The 19,800-nt window shown below is 44.7% G+C and overlaps 1 protein-coding gene across 1 annotated transcript in view; it reads right to left on the minus strand.

Moving 5' to 3' along the window:
* Positions 1-19,800, minus strand: part of NOC2L (NOC2 like nucleolar associated transcriptional repressor) — a 50,601-nt gene that overhangs the window by 22,622 nt on the left and 8,179 nt on the right. Inside the window, exons 7-13 of the mRNA XM_089534261.1 lie at positions 17,124-17,202; positions 16,590-16,700; positions 15,712-15,825; positions 15,211-15,399; positions 12,169-12,308; positions 6,206-6,317; positions 274-387 (exon numbers count right to left, since the gene is read on the minus strand). Coding sequence (XP_089390387.1) covers positions 274-387; positions 6,206-6,317; positions 12,169-12,308; positions 15,211-15,399; positions 15,712-15,825; positions 16,590-16,700; positions 17,124-17,202 — 859 coding nt within the window. The remainder of the gene's footprint in view (positions 1-273; positions 388-6,205; positions 6,318-12,168; positions 12,309-15,210; positions 15,400-15,711; positions 15,826-16,589; positions 16,701-17,123; positions 17,203-19,800) is intronic.

The following is a 19,800-nucleotide window of genomic DNA, read 5'->3' on the forward strand; positions in this document are numbered from 1 at the left end:
AAACTATTGCTCCAAATCACACTGGCACTTTTCTCTATCATTTATTTCTTCCTTTAACCATCCTGGGAATGTTCCTTTGAAAGACAGGTTATAAATAACTGAAATAAATGCATAAAAGGGTAAGCTTGGACTTCACAATTTAACAATCCCCAAAATGTCCTTCCTGAAAACCAAAAGCTGAACTAAAGCACGCATATAGCATATAATACAACTCCCATGTCCTCTCTAGACCTCCACCGTCCGATCTCCGCCAACAATGCAAATCCTCCTTACCCGAAACGCTTTCTCCTGCAGGTTGGCATTGGAGAGTTTCAAGATGACGGCAAAGTTAATGGGTTTATTGCTCATGCGACCTGGCTTCTTGTTGAAGTCTACTTGCTGGAAAATCTGTTTGGGGAGAAAGGAAAGAAGTGATTATTATCCCATCTTCACCGGGGTACATTGGGGCCAGACTGAGATATCTGGCTGCCAGAAGAACAAGATTATGCTTACAGACAAACAAGGGAACCTCCCTCAATCCAAATCTTATTGAACTCCAGTTCCTATCAGTCCTGATCAGCTTGGCTAATGATGAGACAATGAACTCCAGTTCCCATCCACCCTAATCTATGATTCTAGTGCTCGCCCTACCTAGCCAATGATGACACACAATGGGAGCAGGACTTGATCAATACCTGGGGAGATACTGGTTGCCCAGTAGCAGACACAGGCCAGACTAACAGGAACACACAGCTCTTCCCGCTTGACAATGAGAAACAGCCAGGAAGGAAGCAGCTGCTGGTACTGCCATAATCCGCTACCCAAAGTAGGGGTGGGATTTACATGGCTCACCAGATGTTCTTGGCCAGCAAAGCCAATGATGAGAAAAGCTCAACAACATCTGGAGGGCCACATGACCCTTACCCCTAGTCTAAAGGTAGGGCCAGCACTAGAATCATAGAATCATAGAGTTGGAAGAGACCACAAGGGCCATCCAGTCCAACCCCCTGCCATGCAGGAATTCTCAATCAAAGCATACCCGACAGATAGCCATCCAGCTTCTGTTTAAAGACCTCCAAGGAGGGATACGAGGGAGTGTCTTGAACTGTCAAACAGCCCTTACTGTAAGGAAGTTCCTCCTAAAGCTGAAGTGGAATCTCTTTTCCTGGAGCTTGCATCCATTGCTCTGGGTCCTGTTCTCTGTAGCAGCAGAAAACAAGCTTGCTCCCTCCTCAATATGACATCCCTTCAAATACTTAAAGAGGGCTATCATATCACCTCTTAACCTTCTCTTCTCCAGGCTAAACATCCCCTGCTCCCTGAGTCGTTCCTTGTAGGGCATGGTTTCCAGACCCTTCACCATTTTAGTCACCCTCCTTTGGACACATGGCTCCAGTTTCTCAACATCCTTATTAAGGTACACACAAAACGTACAGGATATTAGAAACATAGGAAGGTCAGTCCTCAAGGAGCCATTGGCCTTACCTTCTCCCTTTGAGTAACTGAACAGGCTCAGAGAGAAGGCAAAAATGCAAGGGGTAATAGTTTTTGGGAAACCTTATTTAAACAATTTAAGTTAATAGCTCAATTTAAAAAACATGTTTTAAAACATTGTCACTACTGCATAAAAATATGAAGCTGTCCTTATTCTCTGCAGTTACTTTTTATGACGGATTATATATTCTTGTTCTTATGGTTTATAAGTGCATTATAAATGTTCTTTTTATCAGAACCATAAGCTTCCCAGAGAGTCACGATGGCTGGACAGCACATCAATATCCCTGAGCCAAACGCACACATTGACTTGGAAAAGGATGTCCGTTCCAAGAATGATGATTTCTGATTGTCTCTAACTTTGTTTTCTGTAACAATATTTGTCATTGGCTGTCATAGCATTTTGCTGTATTTGTGTACTTTGCATACTTTGTGTAATTTTTAATGTCCTTGTCACGGCCTTTGGCTAGTACTATAAATTTGATGCTGCTGATGCTGAGTTGCAACCCAAAGCCCCCCAACTCCTTAGGCTTATGAAACTAAACTGAACAAGCCTTACGGTGCTAGTCTCTCCATGCTCCAGAATGCTGTTGGAATCACATTTTACTGTCTCACAATTCCTCAACCTTTCAGAGCTGCTATTTATGCGCCCTCCGAGTCCTGAGCCCTCCCACTGCAGCCCTTGGGGGACCTAGCTATGTGGCTCCCAAACATCCATCCGCAATGAGGCTTCATCTGTTCAAAGCCTCGCTGTGTGCTGTGTGGGTGGGTGGCAGTTGTGGGTGGGTTGTTTTTTTTTAAGTGCCTCTCTGAGCATAGCAGGGTTAACCCCTCTTTCCTTCCCGCAAGCCCCTGGGGGAAAAGGAGATGATTTTTAAATTGGCAAGCCAGCCTTGTCCCCCATGGGGGAAGGAGGCGGAGGCGGAAAGGGGGAGAGGAGATGTTTCCACGTTGTTTACCCATACTTGCCTTCCAGCCCTGGAGCCAAACAAGCCTCCTGCCGCTGGAACCGACGCCTGTCAGCCAAAAAATATTATCATAACTGAAATGCAGAGACAGCGCTGGGGATGGCAGAACCTCCACAAGAGGCAGAGGATTCTAGCTGTCTATCTGCTTCATTTTGCTTCTGTGCTTTCCACTTGGCTCTCTCCCCCTTGCTGCCATCCAGCTTGGTTCTAAGTATAGGATGGCACCCATCCACCCACTCCTGACGCACGTCTCACCCCCCTAAAACAGAGGCGAAGCCGCCGGGGGCAGGTGTTCTCTGCACCAGGGAAGCAGAAGTTGCTGTCAAGGCGCATCACATATCTCGCTCTTATTTCCAGTGGCAGGGGCTTGGGGAATTCCAGCACCTGGAGAGACCGCACAAGACGCCCCGGCTGTCATCGTGGTGGTGACAAGGACAGCAGAGGGAAAGGGGAGGGAGAAGGTAAGGGGAAGGAGAAACAAGAGGCCTCTTTCCAGTTCAGCAGCACAGGGAAAGAGAAACAGCAGTGGGGAGAGGGCTGATGTGGTCAAGGTGGGGGTGTCCTCAAAGGATAGACTGCAGTTGCAATGCAACAGCATTTTACCGCTACACAACAAAAAGGATGGTGGGAATTCTTCAAAACACAATTCCACCACAATTCAAAAAGGATGTTGAGAAACTGGAACATGTTCAAAGGAGGGCGACTAAAATGGTGAAGGGTCTGGAAACCATGCCCTATGAGGAAAGACTCCTATCAAGCAAGCTGTTCTGGTCACTGCCAAAAATCTATGGTCAAATACTCAACAGTACAGTGCTATAAGGTGAGAATTTCATCACAAGATCTATCCTAGTAGCTGAAGGGCAGTAAGACATATAGTAAAAGGATCAATTCTCTTCTCAGTTACTCTAGAAAGTCCTACAGGTACACTTCAACTCAATACGAGGAAGAAATCTGTAATGGTATATACCATTTGGCAGTAGAACTAACAGCTTCAGAAGATGGTGGACAATCCTTTATTGGAAGCTTCCAAGCAGTATCTAAAAGGATGGTGCAGCTTTTGGATTCCTTACAATGGCAAGACATTGGACTGTATGACTTCCAACTCCACTATTCTACAGGTTTCCAAACATTCCTTATTTTGATTCCCTGGGTCGGTGTGAAGGCGATCCAGAGACAAAAGCAGGTGAACACCATGCTATCCTGCCCCATCTGCTCAGGCCCTGGGTCCTTCCACTATCACCAGGACAGTTGGTGAGGACACAGGAGACAGCCTTCTCAGTGGCGGCTCCCAAATTGTGGAACTCCATCCCCCCAAAACACCCCCAACTCTCTTTCCACTAATAAACAACCGACCCTGCATGGTGGTTGTAAGGAGCAGATGGTTGGACTACATCCTCTAAAAGACTTAAGAAGCATCTCCATTTTCAGCAGCTGACTCCGCCCCACAAACACACTGGTGGTTTTTTTTCTTTTAAAGGAATACAAACTAAGTACACTTACAGCAATCCAGTCTCCCTCCTCCCAACAACAACCCAGTCTAAGTTGGTGGGCGCGGTGCCTTTTGCAAGGCCCAGCGGGCATCGGATGCGGTTGGTGGCGGAAGCCAGGCAGGAAAGCAAGCGAGAACCACGGCTGGGATGATATATGTGGCTTGCCTGGAGGAGGGAGGCAGGGGGGCTCTTGTTATCTACCGGAGATTGTGGGAGAGCGAGAGGGGAAGGGGGAAAAAAGAGAGGGCAAGGAAAAGGAAGGGAGAAGCTGGGGGAAGATGCTCTATCACGAAACCCACGTGGCAGAATCCCACAAGAGGGAGCAAAGAGGAAGGAAACAGACGCATGAGGGTACATGGGGTTAGCCGGGAGGTGGAGGGGGGCGAGAAAGGATCAGCCAAAAAGCCGCAAGGGGGTCAGGAGAGACAGAGAGGCCTCTCTAGCTGCTACGGGGCAGAGAGGATGTGGTTAAGGAACGGACGTTTGCAACGACAACACACACACACAGAGAAAAGCCACAGGGGCCTTTTCGCTTCCCTACAATTAGCAGCGAACCAAGGTGGCTTGGCTCACTCCCAAGCAGCAGACCTCCTTTCTCCCCCTCTCTGTGCACCATCTGCCATCTCTTTCTTTCTGTGAATACACACACACACACACACACACACAGAGAGAGAGAGAGAGAGAACGAGAACACAGCAAACTAAAAGGCAAGTAGGGAGACAACTATCTTCTCTAGAAATCACAGCTTTTTGTCCAGAGACTCCAGTGTCACACAGGAGGATACCCCATAGCTGTGGACAGGATACCCCATAGCTGTGGGCAGGATACCCCATAGCTGTGGGCAGCCCAGCTGCTGGCAAGGAATAAAATATTTAGAGATCTATGAAAATGTCTGTGTAGCAGATAAGGGAAAAGGTACTCTTCCAAAGGTATCTTGGGGTTCAACAACCGGACACCCCACCGCTGAATCTGGCCCAGTGAAACATCCCAAGCCATTACTATCTTGGCAAAGGCAGCAACTGGAGGGACTGGTTCAAAATCTGTTTTGGAAACTCTTGGCCAGTAAGGCTGGGGAGGGCTGGTCCCCTGACAGTCTTTGCAAAGTGGACCTCCTCTAAAGCTAGCAGCAGTTCAAAAGTGTGTATTAATTGCCAAAGAAACTATTTAAGAAGTCAGCAAAGAAAGCAGTGGCTCACTGGCACATAATCTGGTAGGAAGATTTGACTGGGCAGATGTCAGGGGATTTACACCTCTGTTTCCCACAAAAGCATGGAAGTAAAGCACTTAATTCATTAGCAAAAAGATGATTCCTAGCACAGAGAAATGCAAGAAGGCTGATGAAGGGGAGAACAGATACCCACTCACCTACATATCCCCCACTTTTTGTTTTCTATTAATTTCTATTCAAAGTAGAGTTCTTTTCCAATTGGAGTAGGATATTCTCAGTAAAATAAATATAACAGGCAATCCACTGCCCACCCACCAAAGAAATAATGGGGGGGGGGGGGAACCCCATCATACTCTTGGGAATCTCCAACACTGATGTCTGGGTTCGCTGTCTAGGTTTACACTGCGTCTAATAGGCTTGTACAAAGCATGCAAATATTTACACACACATACCACCATTGCCAATAACCAGGCCCTCATACCAGGCCCAAGCATATAAGACTGAAGTATAGGAACATTCTTCCTTTAATTGGCCTGGTCTTATTTCCCATGCCTTAAGAGGAGAGACTTTAAGAGGTGATATTGATAGCCTTGTTTAAATATTTCAAGGGGTGTCATACTGAGGATGGAGCAAACTTGTTTTCTGCTGCTCCAGAGAACAGGATCCGGAGCAATGTTCCTGCATGGCAGGGGTTGGACTAGATGGCCCTTGTGGTCCCTTCCATTCCTCTCCTCTAGCATCTTCCAGGACTTAAATTAAGTCCTTGGAGAGAAGGACCTTTCTCCTTGAATTTTGTGAAGTCCTATATAAAGTACCATGTGAAAATGTCATAAGTACCATGTCTATTTTGTATGTAAAGATCCTGTAGCACCTTCAAGTCTAACTAAAATAAAGACCTTGGCAGCATGAGCTTCCGTAGACTTCAGTCTATTTCCTCAGATGCATATGCATCTACAAAAGTCTACGAAAGCTCATGCTGCCAACTTCTTCATTTCAGTTAGTCTTGAAGGTGCTACAAGATCTCTCCACAAACCGATTCTACAGACTAACATGGCTACATCTTTGAATTCTATGTCTATTTTGCTAAGTTCATATAGAACACTTACCTCCAAAATAAAAGGCAGAACAGGAATGAAGGTCCGTGTATTCTCCGACAGCAGAGTTAGAGCTCGGACACAGTGCATGCGCAAGGGATAAAATCGTGCTGTAGGTACCAGCCTGGCAGAAGAAAACGATACATATAAATATAGGACTCTAAGGGTTCATCTTGTTTAGCAGATAAATGTATAGAGCAAAGGCATAAATGAATGTGGAAGCTACGCAGGGTCAACTGCTGATCAGCATTTGGATGGGGACCAGCAAGGAATACTAGGTGCTGTGGACTATATTTCAGAAGAAGGCAATTGCAAACCACCTCTGACTAAGAAAAGCTCTAGCAAATTCATGGGATTCCCCATAAGGCGACAAGTAACTTGAAAGCACTTTTACAGACATACAAGTTGAACAGCCCCTGCTTGTTTGCTCAGCAAGTGAAGATCAAGAGGTATGCTACCTCTGTTCATGGAGGCTCTTTTGTGAAGTCCTATATAAAGTACCATGTGTCTTTCTTGAAGTGCCATGTATATATCATAAAGTACCACATGAACATGTCATAAGTACCATGCCTATTTTGTATGGCGAGAGATCCTATAGCACCTTTGAGACTAACTGAAATAAAGAAGTTGGCAGCATGAGCTTTTGTAGACTTTCATAGATGCATATGCTACACTTCACTTCATGGAGGCTCTATCGTTAAAAAATATGTCTGCAAACAGCCCTTTTGGGTTAAGACCAACAGTATGCCAACTAGATACCTTTGGGAAGCGGGGATGAAACCCAAAGCCTTCCCAACAATTTGTACTTTGAGGTTTCACATATGACCACTGTGACCAAGAAATAAAACTGGTGTCTCGGGAGGCCTTTGGGAAGGGAGTTCCAGAAAGAAGGATAATCATCAATGTTGAGAGGCGATGATCGGAAGCGGGTCCAAGGGTTACCATACCAGAATAATGTTGAGAACAAAGGCAAAGCATTCCTGGGTGTTTTTCCTTGTATCCCCCCTCACCTCTCCGACTCTCAAAGTCATTCTGCTTCTGAGAAGCAAGGCTCAGCGCACTGCCCTCCCTCCCTTCGCCTTCCCCTACAAAACAACCACTGCTGAGATCGTAAAAACCAAAGAGGGTGAGAAACTGCATCAGCCGCACCGTATAAATCATGCGCCACCCCTTCGCTCTCCCCTCCCCCACCAAATAGTGAAATAATTATCATTGGATCCATTATGGAAATAAATCTACTTTCGAGCTCAGGACCTGGCAACTGGCAAAGGGGATGACGAAAACCTTCTACAGGAATTAATTGATTGGGGGATAAACCTGTTAAAAGGTATAGATTTACTGTAAACCAAGGCCATTAATTTCCGAGAGCTCGGAGAGGTGACAGCCGGCTTAAAAACTTCCCAGCGGCTAGGGACAGTCCTGGAATGAAGTATGCGCCGCCGCCGCTGGGTTGGTTTGTTGCCTGCCTGGGCGGCGGATTGGCCTATTTGTGCGCCAAAGATCCAGAAAGGTTTTGCAAGAGGAGATACGGCTCAGTTGCTTTCTTATGCAATAAGGAACAGGCTGAGACTCAGCACCCCACCCAGCAGATCAAGATCAAAACTGGTTTTAATTTAAATTTGAAATTAAATCTGATTGAAGTCGAAGGTTTCCGTGGCCGACATCCATAGCTTTTGGGGGGGGGGGGGCTATGTGGCCATGTTCTAGAAGAGTTTATTCCTGACATTTCGCCAGCATCTGTGGCTGGCATCTTCAGAGTGTCTCTGAAGATGCCAGCTATAAACGCTGGCAAAACGTCAGGAATAAACTGACATAGAATATGGCCATATAGTCCGAAAACCCCACAAAAAAAACCTAAATCCGATTGAATTTTGGTTCTCATTTCATTGCATAGGCCCATTTCCTTGAGTTCAAAACCCACAAACCTTTTGACGCTGAGTAACACAATGGTCTGAGTGTTGGAATAGGACTCTGGAGACCAGGGTTTGAATGCCAGCTTGTCCTTCTAAATCTGCTGGGTGCCCTTGGGCAAGTCATGCTCTCTCAGCCTCAGAAGATGACAATAACAAACCCCCTCTGAACAAATATCGGCAAGAAAACCCGATGATACGTCCATCTTAGGGTCACACAACAACTACAACAACATATTGGTTGCACTTTTCACCTTGGAACACTCAACACTTGCATGCACAAAAGCAGTCCATGTAGTTACAGTTGTAGAAAAGTAATTTTTCCAAACCCTGCACATCCATGTTTGAGACTCTGGAGTTATGTTTCCTATCAGTACAGACAATACTGAACTACACAGGCCAATGGTCTTGTTCCTCCAGGAAAAGGCGAAATATAAATAAAATGTATTATTATTATTATTATTATTATTATTATTATTATCTCACCTTGTATCAGAAGGGATCCCTCCCTTAAGTTTTCAGCACAGTTAAATCTTATCTAGGCATTTGTAGGTCCTCCAGCATGATTCTATGATTAACGTCTGGCAGATACTGACCACAGAATTGCTCTGGAGGACCTGGAAATTCCTAGAGAGGTGTTCTCTTAGGTAAAAAGAATAGTGGCTTTTTATTTGTGGGGGTCCTTTGTCCCTAAGCCCAGCAAATGTGGAGGGACCATTGCATGTGTTAAAGGGGCCTTTGGTCTTCAGCAGTGAAACTGATATCTATCTGACCAGCTTTTTTGTGGCATCATGTTGGAACACAGCCCTTGGAGAGGTTTCTGTCTCAAAGGTGCAGGGCAAGAGGAAAATGTCCCATCTTCAGATCTCCACTTGATGGAGACTTGTCGACAAATCAATCAGACTGTTCCTCATGAACAGAAGTGTGTTTAGGGGAAGAATACACCCAGAACACTTGAAAAAAGAAGAAAAAGAAGAGGAGGGCATGCTTTACATACATTAACCTAGGGAATCAACTTTCCTCGGTGTCAAAATATCATATAAAAACTTGAAAAGGTAGGTGGAAGAAGTACAGAAAGAAGAGGAGGTGACTCTAATCTATGTGTATGCAAAGGGATCTTGTAGCACCTTTGAGGCTAGCTGAGAGGAAGATGCATCCGAGGAAGTAGACTCAAGTCTATGAAAGGTCATGCAAGCTTACTACTTACTACTTACTCATGCAAGCTTCTTTCTTTCAGTTAGTCTCCAAGGTGCTACAAGATCTTTTTGCGTACTGATTTTCCAGACTAACATGGCTACGTCTTTGAATTCTAGAGACCATTTCCCGGAGCATCCAGTTCTCCTCCTGTTAGCCTTAACTCTGTCTACTTTTGGTCACCATGGACCGATTTAAAAAACAGAATAAAAATGCAACGACGTCCAAAATCCATTTCGGCAGCCAAACGCAGCACTCTTGAATCCCTAGGCCCACTTCTAACTTCTCCTCTAAATCTCTGTCAAACCACAGGAAATTAAGGCCAGCAGCCCCCATCCACTCCCCATATCCACTGGAGAGCAGCAGGCGAAAGGAGCCCATTCCAGCTTCCGTCAGCAACCTCTCTGCTGCTAGTTATCTTGTATAAGCACATTTTAAATGTTGCCCTGGCACCAGCCTGAAGCAATAGAGCTCCAGTGGATGGCAATCGCCCCCCACCCACAACACACACAAACACAACTCCCCCATGCTTTCCCTTTGCGCCAGGTTCTCACTGCGCTCGCCGGCCATTTTTCCTCTAGGGCAAAGCGCCATCTTGTGGATGAACGACACTTTAAAACCAACGCAGTGGGTATCTTCCTTTCCCCTGAAATGTTTCCAAATGATTTTAAAACATACAGTGCTTACATGGAAGAAAAGTTCCACTGTGCTCAGGGCCTTACTTGTGAATACATGCGCACAGGACTGCGCTGTTATCATTTTGAGACTATTAGTCGCCTTGAAAATGTAAGGAAAATTGGGATATGAATGCGTTTACTGCATTAATAAATAACAAATTGGATTGCCACTAACACTCCTGCATCTTTTTAACCTTTATACCAGGCGTATAAGTCTGGACGGCAGAACTTGTATTTGTATGCAGAGTTCATTCCCTGCAAAACAGCGATGGCGGGGAATGCAAACACCTTCCGTTCGCAGAGCCTTTTCGCCTTGTTAAAACAGCTCCTGTTCGCATCCCGCACATGACAGCCGCCAGCGAAATTCCACTCCCCGCGCCTGTTCTCCCGGAGACCTGCTGAGCTCACCTTTCCGGGAGGCCTGGAAGGAAGCTGATTTATCTGCCTAGACAGGTGGAAAACTGCCTCGGCTCCTCCGCAGGACAATTAAAAGCCCCGCTTAAGTGACGGAAAGGCGTCTGGGGGAAGAGAGATAGAAGGGGGAGGTGGGAAGGGGGAGAGGCAGAAGCGCTGGAAACCGTTTCAACCTGTTTATCTTCATCAACACTCAGAGGCATCTGGGAGAGCAAGCAGGGCAGCCTTCGGAAGGTGGGGAGGCCCACAATCTGGACACGGAGCTAACAGGATTTCAGGAGATTGCTGGAGTCTTTATTGCATGCCCATTAGCCACCAACAGTTTCAAACCGTGGATTCAGCTGTTGCACACGCACCGAGTGTGTGCTCTTAAAAACAACAACAGCAACAACTCCTCCAGAAGTTTTCGTACGGAGGCTGAATATCAGCCAGTTTAACTGGATACTTTGCAGTGTCCTTCACCTGTCCTGTGTGCTTGTTGCTCCGCTGACCACTATCGTCCCAACCTTTACTTTGGAACAGGAGTCAGCAAAGTGCTATTTTTGTGGCCTTTGACCTGTCCAGAGTCCCCAGTTGTCCACCCCAATAGCACAGTATATAAAGCAAGGCCCACATACAATTAAGGGAGGATTTGGGGGAGTATCACAACTAATACAAAAAGATGCAGGGGGTAGCTGTGTTGGTCATTTAGTAAATTCAAACAAAAATCCACCCAACAGTGCTACATTAATAGGCCATCCCAAAATGTACAACATACTTGTTGCAAGCTTTCGAAGCTCCACTGGCTTCTTCAGCACAATATACTTGTTGCAAGCTTTCGAAATGCACAATATACTTGTTGCAAGCTTTCAAAGCTCCACTGGCTTCTTCAGCACAATATACTTGTTGCAAGTTTTCAAAATGCACAATATACTTGTTGCAAGCTTTCGAAGCTCCACTGGCATCTTCAGCACAATATACTTGTTGCAAGCTTTCGAAATGCACAATATACTTGTTGCAAGCTTTCAAAGCTCCACTGGCTTCTTCAGCACAATATACTTGTTGCAAGTTTTCAAAATGCACAATATACTTGTTGCAAGCTTTCGAAGCTCCACTGGCATCTTCAGCACAATATACTTGTTGCAAGCTTTCGAAATGCACAATATACTTGTTGCAAGCTTTCGAAATGCACAATATACTTGTTGCAAGCTTTCGAAGCTCCACTAGCTTCTTCAGCACAATATACTTGTTGCAAGCTTTTGAAGCTCCTCTGGCTTCTTCAGCCAGCGGAGCTTCAAAACCTTGCAACAAGTATATTGTGCATTTTGGTTGGCCTATAAAGGTATCACTGTTTGGTGGATTTTTGTTTGAATTTAAGACAAAAAGACTACAAGCCACAATACTGAAACTCAACAGAGAAAGACTGCCAGTTATGTGGAGATACATGTGCCTGAAAGAAGAGCTCCCATAGTCCCTGGCCAAGGGTCATGCTGGTTGGAACTCAATGGCGACGCAAACATCTGGACAGCATCCCTTCTGTTTAACCCATTAAAATTTGCACAATATATAACAGAAGCTTTGAAAACAGGGTGAAAGGGACTTGTTCTTAAACAATGTAAGTATATGTCAATGCAGATTCTCTCTTCAGAAGAGGCATTCCCCTCTGACCATGAGAGAGGCAGTTGAAAGAGGAGAATGCTTTCATATTAATGAGGGAAGAACACCCAAAGCTACCTTCTCAGGAAATACCTGACAAAAGACAACACAACAAATATACACACACCAATCCTCAGCCACTTACTTAATGCAGCCAATGATGACCTGGGTCAAAGGGTAAATCAAGGGCTCCATGACGGCATTGGGATAGAGGGTGCTCAAGACCCGACACCAGAAGTAGAGGCAATGAATGTACTGCCAGTTGTAGACTGACTGGTAGTTCTCCTACATGGAACAAGAGGGAAAAAGAAACAAATGGGTAAGACTCATCAATACCTGTAAACATGTAAAATAGCACAATATAATAATTGTACCTGTATTGTTATTTTAGATCACAAGCTCCTTGGGGCAGGTACCTGACCCCTTGTATTCTGTGATGCACACTGTTCAGATTGGCGGCAACAACATCCTCTACCTCTTCTTACTCTTGACCAGAATTCAGCATGGGACTTACATCTTCATAGGTGGACTGAGTAATGTGTCATGACCTGATGTACAATGCGGACTGATGTGCTCTGAGACAGTCCCCATAATGCATATGGATACCAGCTAGAAAGTGTTGGAGCGCAACAGGAGCATCATGTGTCAGAAATGCCCAATGCACATCAGAAATGGTCAATACACATTGGGGCACTGTTGTTGGTGCCCTGATACACATCTTCATACTCACTAATAGGGCTTTGTTGCACCTCTGCAATGCAGGTAAGGAATTCTTTATTTATATCCCACTCTTTTCCCAAACTGGGACTTGGGGCAGCTCACAACATTAAAAAACAGTACAATTAAAAGCATACAAAATAATACATTAAAACAGAATTAAATTAGTAGAATATTAAAACAAGTTGTATGTTAAAAGAATTCATTGATCCTATGGGTCCTAACTGTCTTGGGCTGATCATAAGCAAGACATTCTGTAAGCCTTTCTGGCTTAGCAGCAGAGTAAATGCTCTTTAAAATAATGCGATCCTTTACAATCAATAGAGAAATAAAAACATCAATACTGACGGCCCTGAATTGAAATACATTAAATATTGATAGAAATTAGAAATAAACACAGAAAAAAGAGATAAAAGGGGAGGGGGGAATGAAGTCAATTAGTATTAGAGTCAAAGTAGCCCACCATTTATCTAACCCCGATAAAACTTTTTAAGTACAGGTTGAATCTCCGTTATCCAAAATGCTTAGGACCAGAAATGTTTAGACTTCAGACTTTGGAATATTTGCATATACATAATGAGATAATTCATGTATGTTTCATATGCACCTTATACACATAACCTGAAGGTAACATTAGACATAACAGCATTTTTGAGACCACTTCATTTTCCATGGCTCCATCCTACAGAACTCTGGGAGGACTGCGAGGATAAACTATATTAAACGATGAACCCAAGGGTTCTACAAAACGGACCTACGGCAGTTAAGGTGATATCCAAGTTTCATAACTGAGTCACGGAAATGATTCAACAAGCATGGTGGATGCCATCGCAGATTGTTGGACTCCACAATATGGTGGGAGAAGCCTTGAGCCATCAAAATGTGTTGCATGAATACTCAGTGCAAGTACTACTTTAGCGTCCCTCCTCCCCTGCTTCGCCTATTTACCACCTCGTCGATAAACTAAAGCATTATCATTATGGGTGGATTTATGTCGGCTGGGGAGGGCAGAATCTAATCTCCAGCCACCTCGCTCTGAACTGCTTCTCCTGCGGTGGAACTAACTCGATTTGCGTCCTGTCTGGCCCATGGCTGAGGGTAGGAGAAGCCAAGCTGAGCCAATTAAGGCCCTAGACTTTGGTTATCTCTCCTCAGCTTATCTGCAGAGTCTGAGCATCTTTTGGAGGGGTGGTGGGAGCAAAGGAGGCTTACCCTGGTAAGCAAGCCCTGCAAGGATGAGAGGTGTAACCAAACCACTAATCTGCGTCGGGTTTGTTTTCTTTAAACACCAATAAAGGAGGAGATTAGCAATTTGTCTTGGATTAAGTCTGCGTCAGACTGGATGAGATCCAATCTGGGGATGGGAGGGAGAGTTAAGGACCTGCCGCCCCTCATTTCATTTCTCTGCCCCAAAACAAACAAATCTGGCATGATAACAGGGAATGGGAAATCTAGGCTGCAGCCAAAGGGAGAAAAAAAAAGGAGCAAGTGACAGGTTGCCAGAAAGAAAATGGGGAGACACTCTAATCGCCTTTGCTAGTAGGGGTATTTTGGTAATGTGATAAAACGTAAGCTTTTATCATCAGCAAAGATAGGCCAGCAAAGATGCCAAGAGAGGCAGGCTGCCTCGGAGTTGGGGAAGGGACAATCTTCTTTTATTTCCATCCAGCCCCCCAACTAGAAATCCAAAGGCAGACACAACAAAAGCTCAACCTCTCTTCTGGTACCTAGATTTCCTCATCCTCAGCCCCTTTTAGAGAAGAAAACCCATCCATGGAGAATAGGGTGGACAACCATTGCATGCCATGGAGTCCCCCTAGAAAGGCTGCATGCACACAGATACACACCTTGCCAACATTACTTCCCAGATGAATTCTCCAATTTTGAACCAAATGCCCCCAAGGCAAATGTTCCCACTCTACTCTTCTATTTTTGTCTAGTAGTAGTTCTTGTTGTATGCCTTCAGGTTGTTTCTGACTCACAACGACCAATCAGGGATTTTTCTGGTGCTGAGAGTATGTGGGTCTCCCAGGGTCATCCAGTATGTTTCCATGACCAAGTGAGGAATCGAACTCTGGTCTCCAGAGTTGTAGTTCAACTATCAAACCACTACATCATGCTGGCTCTCATGTCTTCCCCAAAATGGCGACCAGAAGTGACACAACATCACTCCCAATAGCCATTCTGAAAGGATACAGGCAAAACCAAGAGGTATTTGGTACACTTTTGGGGATTGTACCTCACAGAGGGGAGGGATGGAGAATCCCTAACCCTCACACAGGGCCCGCCTTATCTAGTCCAACATGCTGCTCCTCAAATCAACCAGTCGAACACCTCTGGCCCATCTGCAAACAGTTCACAAAGGCAACACTTCCCAATTTGTTCCCCTGTGTCTGTCATTTGGAGGTATATGCTTCTGAAGATGGAGAGCCCAACTAACCCATGATGGCATCCAGGCCCATCAGCTCACCTTTTTCTTCACAGTCATGGCACTGCGCAGGTGAATGGCCAACTGGCGGATATAGATGAAGGCATGCTGGTAGGAGATGGAAGTGTCAAGCGCATACATCTCCGTCAGAGTCCGCTGCATGAAGTTGATCATTGGAAGGGCATTGGGAGAAGTGAATCTGGAGTTCTTCACGTATGAAATATACATTTGCTGAAGAAGTGAAGGGGTAAAAACAGAAACAATGGTGTTTATTTTATTCTGCTGGGTTTCAGTAGATTGAAGCTCCCACCTGCCAACGTTTTTTTAAAACCATCATTTTATGGAAATATCACATCAGATCAGGAGCTGGCAATATGGTATTCCAGACTACTCCTCCCATAAACTCCATAAACCCCAAACAGCATGGCCAATGATGAAGAGACCTGAGTCCCAAACGACTCCTGAAGTAGATAATAAAGGGACAGATGACTCCTTAGATAAAGCCATTGTTTCTCTTCATGTGGTTTTCCAACACCATCTTACCTTAAGGACTGGATTCAGGCAGGCGTCTTTTTTGTGTCGACAGATTTTGTTGAGCACGAGGAAAGCTAACACCCTCACAGTTTCCTCACCCGTGCTCCAGAGACGGATGGCTTGCTGGGGAAAACACATAGGAAAAGATGAACAATGCATATATAGGATGAGTAAATGGTCAGACATCCATCATCAATACAATCCTGAGCTGAAGAACTGAAAGGCTCCAGTCTTTTAACAGGAGGATCAGGGATAAGACACAGCCACATCAGAGGACCCCACTGCACCAAGAGAAGTGGGAAATGGCTGCTTTTGGTTCTCCCACTAGTGAGAGCAGCTAGGAATCAGTCTGAGAACACAAGAAAAAGAGGAATCAGATAAATGTGCATGGGGACAAAGTGAAATTCTCACTCATTTGAACTGCCCTAGTAAATCATGCCTCCACATACTCAGTTGTCTATGTACCGCAAGAAGTTAAAAAATTTATTCCTGGCCAAATGCATTTTTAAACTGAATAAGGTCTGTTACAGACTGCCAAAATAAAGCTGCTTGGGGTCTCTTTGGAGGTATGCTGTTTAAATGATGCATGCATCCTAAGAATCTGGAAGCTGCACCAAAGCTGCACTCCAGTACTTGTGAATGGAGTGTGGCTTTGGCGCAACCTCCGGACTCGTAGGACCCATGCGTCATTTAAATAGCATACCTCCAAAGAGACCCCAAGCAGCTTTATTTTGGCAGTCTGTAACAAGCCTAAGACTCTTGTTGGTATGGATGAGCAGACAGGCTGGCAGACTTTGGGGAAAGGGTTGAGGGAGGATTATTGAACTTCTTACCTGTAAATGCTGGGTTACAAAGGCTCACAATGAAACACTGGCTGCTGGACTTACCTTGAGTAGCATCCGGCATTGCTTTGGGAAAGTCAAGTAGTAAGGCACAATGGAGTTAACATGCTGCAGGACAGCAGCCCCTACAGAGGCTTCTGTTAAACACGACAGGAGCTGCAAAAGGGCAGAATGTGGGAAACCTTAAAATCTGGGTCAGAGCCAAGAAGCTCAACAACTTGCAATCTTATCTTACACTGGTAGGTGACACAGTAACACACACATACTAAGCCCTATGAGGCTCAAGTCCAGACTATGTAACAGATTGTAACCTCATAAGAAGTTATTCAGGCCCTGAGAGCTTCAGGAGAAGCCCTTAATTCAGTCCCGGCACCTTCATAGGCACAGTTGGTGGGGACCCAAGACACGGCTGCTCCCAGGCTATAAAACATCCTTCCTACCAAGGCTAGGGAGGCTGTTTTTCACATGGATTTCGAATTATGTTTCTGAGTATGACCAATCAGAAACCATTACACCATACCAGAGTCTGGACTAAGCTTTTCCCCCCTCTTTAAACATATTCCAATATCAAAGTTTTACCTGAATGGTACAGCCAAGGTGAGTCTTGACATCTAGACGTAGCTTGCCCCAAAGTGGACTGGAAGAAGGCAAGACCATCCTAAACAACGTAGAAAGAAAATACAGTATGTGTGAGATGGTATATTACTCAGACATGTTAAAGCTGTACTTTCCATCCCCTGCATTTATATACAGGGCTGTGGCCATGATGGACTTGGACAGAACAAACAGGTCTTAGGTATAGAAATAAAAAGGTAAAAGTAGTCCCTAGATGTGAATGTCCAGTTGTAACTGACTGTAGGGATGGTGCTCATCTCTGTTACTAAACCAAAGAGCCAGTGTTGTTACCTTCCCACCAAAGTGGTACCTATTTATTTACTTGCATTTTCATGCTTTTGAACTGCTAGGTTGGCAGAGGATGGGACTAGTGACAGGAGCTCACCCCATCATGTGGCACTCGGGCCTCAAACTGCCAACCTTCCCATCTTCTGAATGTCAGAATCGGTATCTTAACCACTAAGCCACCACATCCCTATATATATACCATAGGTATAGAAACAAGAACCCTGAAAATCAGCTTTCTTTTTAAAGCAACCTTTTAACCTTCATTACTGCAAAGTTGCCTCAAACTGTGTGGACAATGCCCAGTGAATTCTCATGCAGGTTACGCATTAAAGTTAACAATCTTCTGTCTATGTTAGTTTCTTCAAACTTTCCCCAAAGTTTGTCCCTTGGGATAAGGTCAAAGGCTGTTTTAAAGTCTATAAAGGCAGTGAATAAGGCTCCTCTAGATTGAGAAGTGTATTTCTCAATTACATGATAGAGAACCAGGGCATGATCAGTTGTAGAGCGATTATTCCTGAATCCTGCTTGTTCATCTTTGACGATATCCTCTTCTTCTAACCAAAGTTATAATTTGTCCAGGAGGTGCATCGCATAGAGTTTGCTTATGATGTTAAGTAAGTGGGCCTATAGTTCCCAGGGTCAGATTTCTCACCCTTCTTACATATGGGCACATATATATGTACTGCTATGGCAAGTACAGATACATGTTTTGTATCTTTGCTATGTTTTGGTGCCGGCCATGTGCCGTAATAAATTCATTCATTCAATTCACATAATATACATACCCTACAAATTTAGGTTTCCCTGACAAGAGTTTTAAAATTAAGTATGACTCTAAACTGGCAAAAGCACCTCGGAGGATTCCTCGCCTAAGAAAACCCTATGAAATTCATGGGGTCTCCGTAAATGGAGAGGTAACTTCAAAGCGCATGTGCGTGTAAGCAAGACACAGCTCTATTGCTAAATAACATCCTGCAACCCCATTACTAAACTGATATTTGAACCCAGGTTGTTTTAGGCCCTGGCTGTATTTAGCTGGTTACTCAACTTAGTTGGGAAGCCTCTCAGCTAGCATGGAACCCACCATGACCTTACTTAACTCAGGACTCCTGCCAAGGCTAGCCGCGCACTAAGATAATGTGTAAAACTGCACATGCGACGGAGAATCCTCCTCCAGCCCAACCCAAAGCTGCCCATGATCCCAGCCAGATCAGACGGCAGCGTCAAAGAATGCAACCAAGCCAACGCCTCTGAAGAGAAACAAGGGATTACTTGTACCCTTGCAAACCCAGCTGTTCCTGCTGGCACCTTGTTTGAACCAATAGTTCATTGCTGACCCGGTCAGCCTTCATTCTTTATACCTGAAGAGTTAGGGCACACTTTTTGGGTAGCATTGCTATTCCTGGGCTTGGAAAATACAAGTAATTGAGGGCTATATTCATTATAAATTATACTGTAATCTAGCGGTTGCAACCCTTTTGGGGGTCAAATGACCCTTTCACAGGGATCACCAGACCATCGAAAAACACATATTTTCGATGATCTTAGGAATAATTTTATGACACGAGGAACTATATTAAAGGGTCGCAGCATTAGGAAGGTTGAGAACCACTGCTATAGTCTTAATGCAGTATAATGTAATAAATAAATAACTTAATAAAGTATTGTTGCTGTTGCCATGATGTTAATGAAAACAACAGCTGCAGTGAACCATGGGCTTTGGGGAATAATTCCCCAAAGCTTTCCTCCCAAAGCTTTTTAAGCTCTGATGAAAATTCCACAAATGCTGTTTTGATTACTATTTTAAGGCTGAATGTGAAGTCAAAGGCTTTCATGGCCAGCATCCATGGTGCTTTATGGGTTTTCCGGGCTATGTGTCCATGTTCTAGAAGAGTTTATTCCTGACGTTTCGCCAGCATCTGTGGCCGGCATCTTCAGAGCCACAGCTGCCGTCGAAACGTCAGGAATAAACTCTTCTAAAACATGGCCACATAGCCCAAGAAACCCACCAAAAACTATGTTAAGGTTGTTATACTCTTTCCCCTGGATCAATTTTGTCTTCTAGTTCCATTTGTACTTTGCCCTGAGTTTTGGCAAAAGAAGAGGTGAATCTTGGACGTTTAAAAATGGTCTGTATTTGCTAAAAGGCGCAACACATTATGGCCTGCGAATGCCCTTTAGCTCTTCTTCAGGACGTCACTTCCATTCAAGGCTATAGAAATTTTTGAGCCAGGAAACCCAAAACCACTTATTGGCAGAAGAAAAAAAGCCCATCGTTTTAGCATCCTGAAACACATTTCCATTTACTTCATGGAGTCCATTGGATATGGGGATGCGAGGAGGCTTGCTCCTG

Source organism: Sceloporus occidentalis, unplaced genomic scaffold (assembly GCF_023333645.1).
Source record: "Sceloporus occidentalis isolate IW3139 unplaced genomic scaffold, rSceOcc1.0.p SCAF_8, whole genome shotgun sequence".
Lineage (NCBI taxonomy): Eukaryota > Metazoa > Chordata > Lepidosauria > Squamata > Phrynosomatidae > Sceloporus > Sceloporus occidentalis.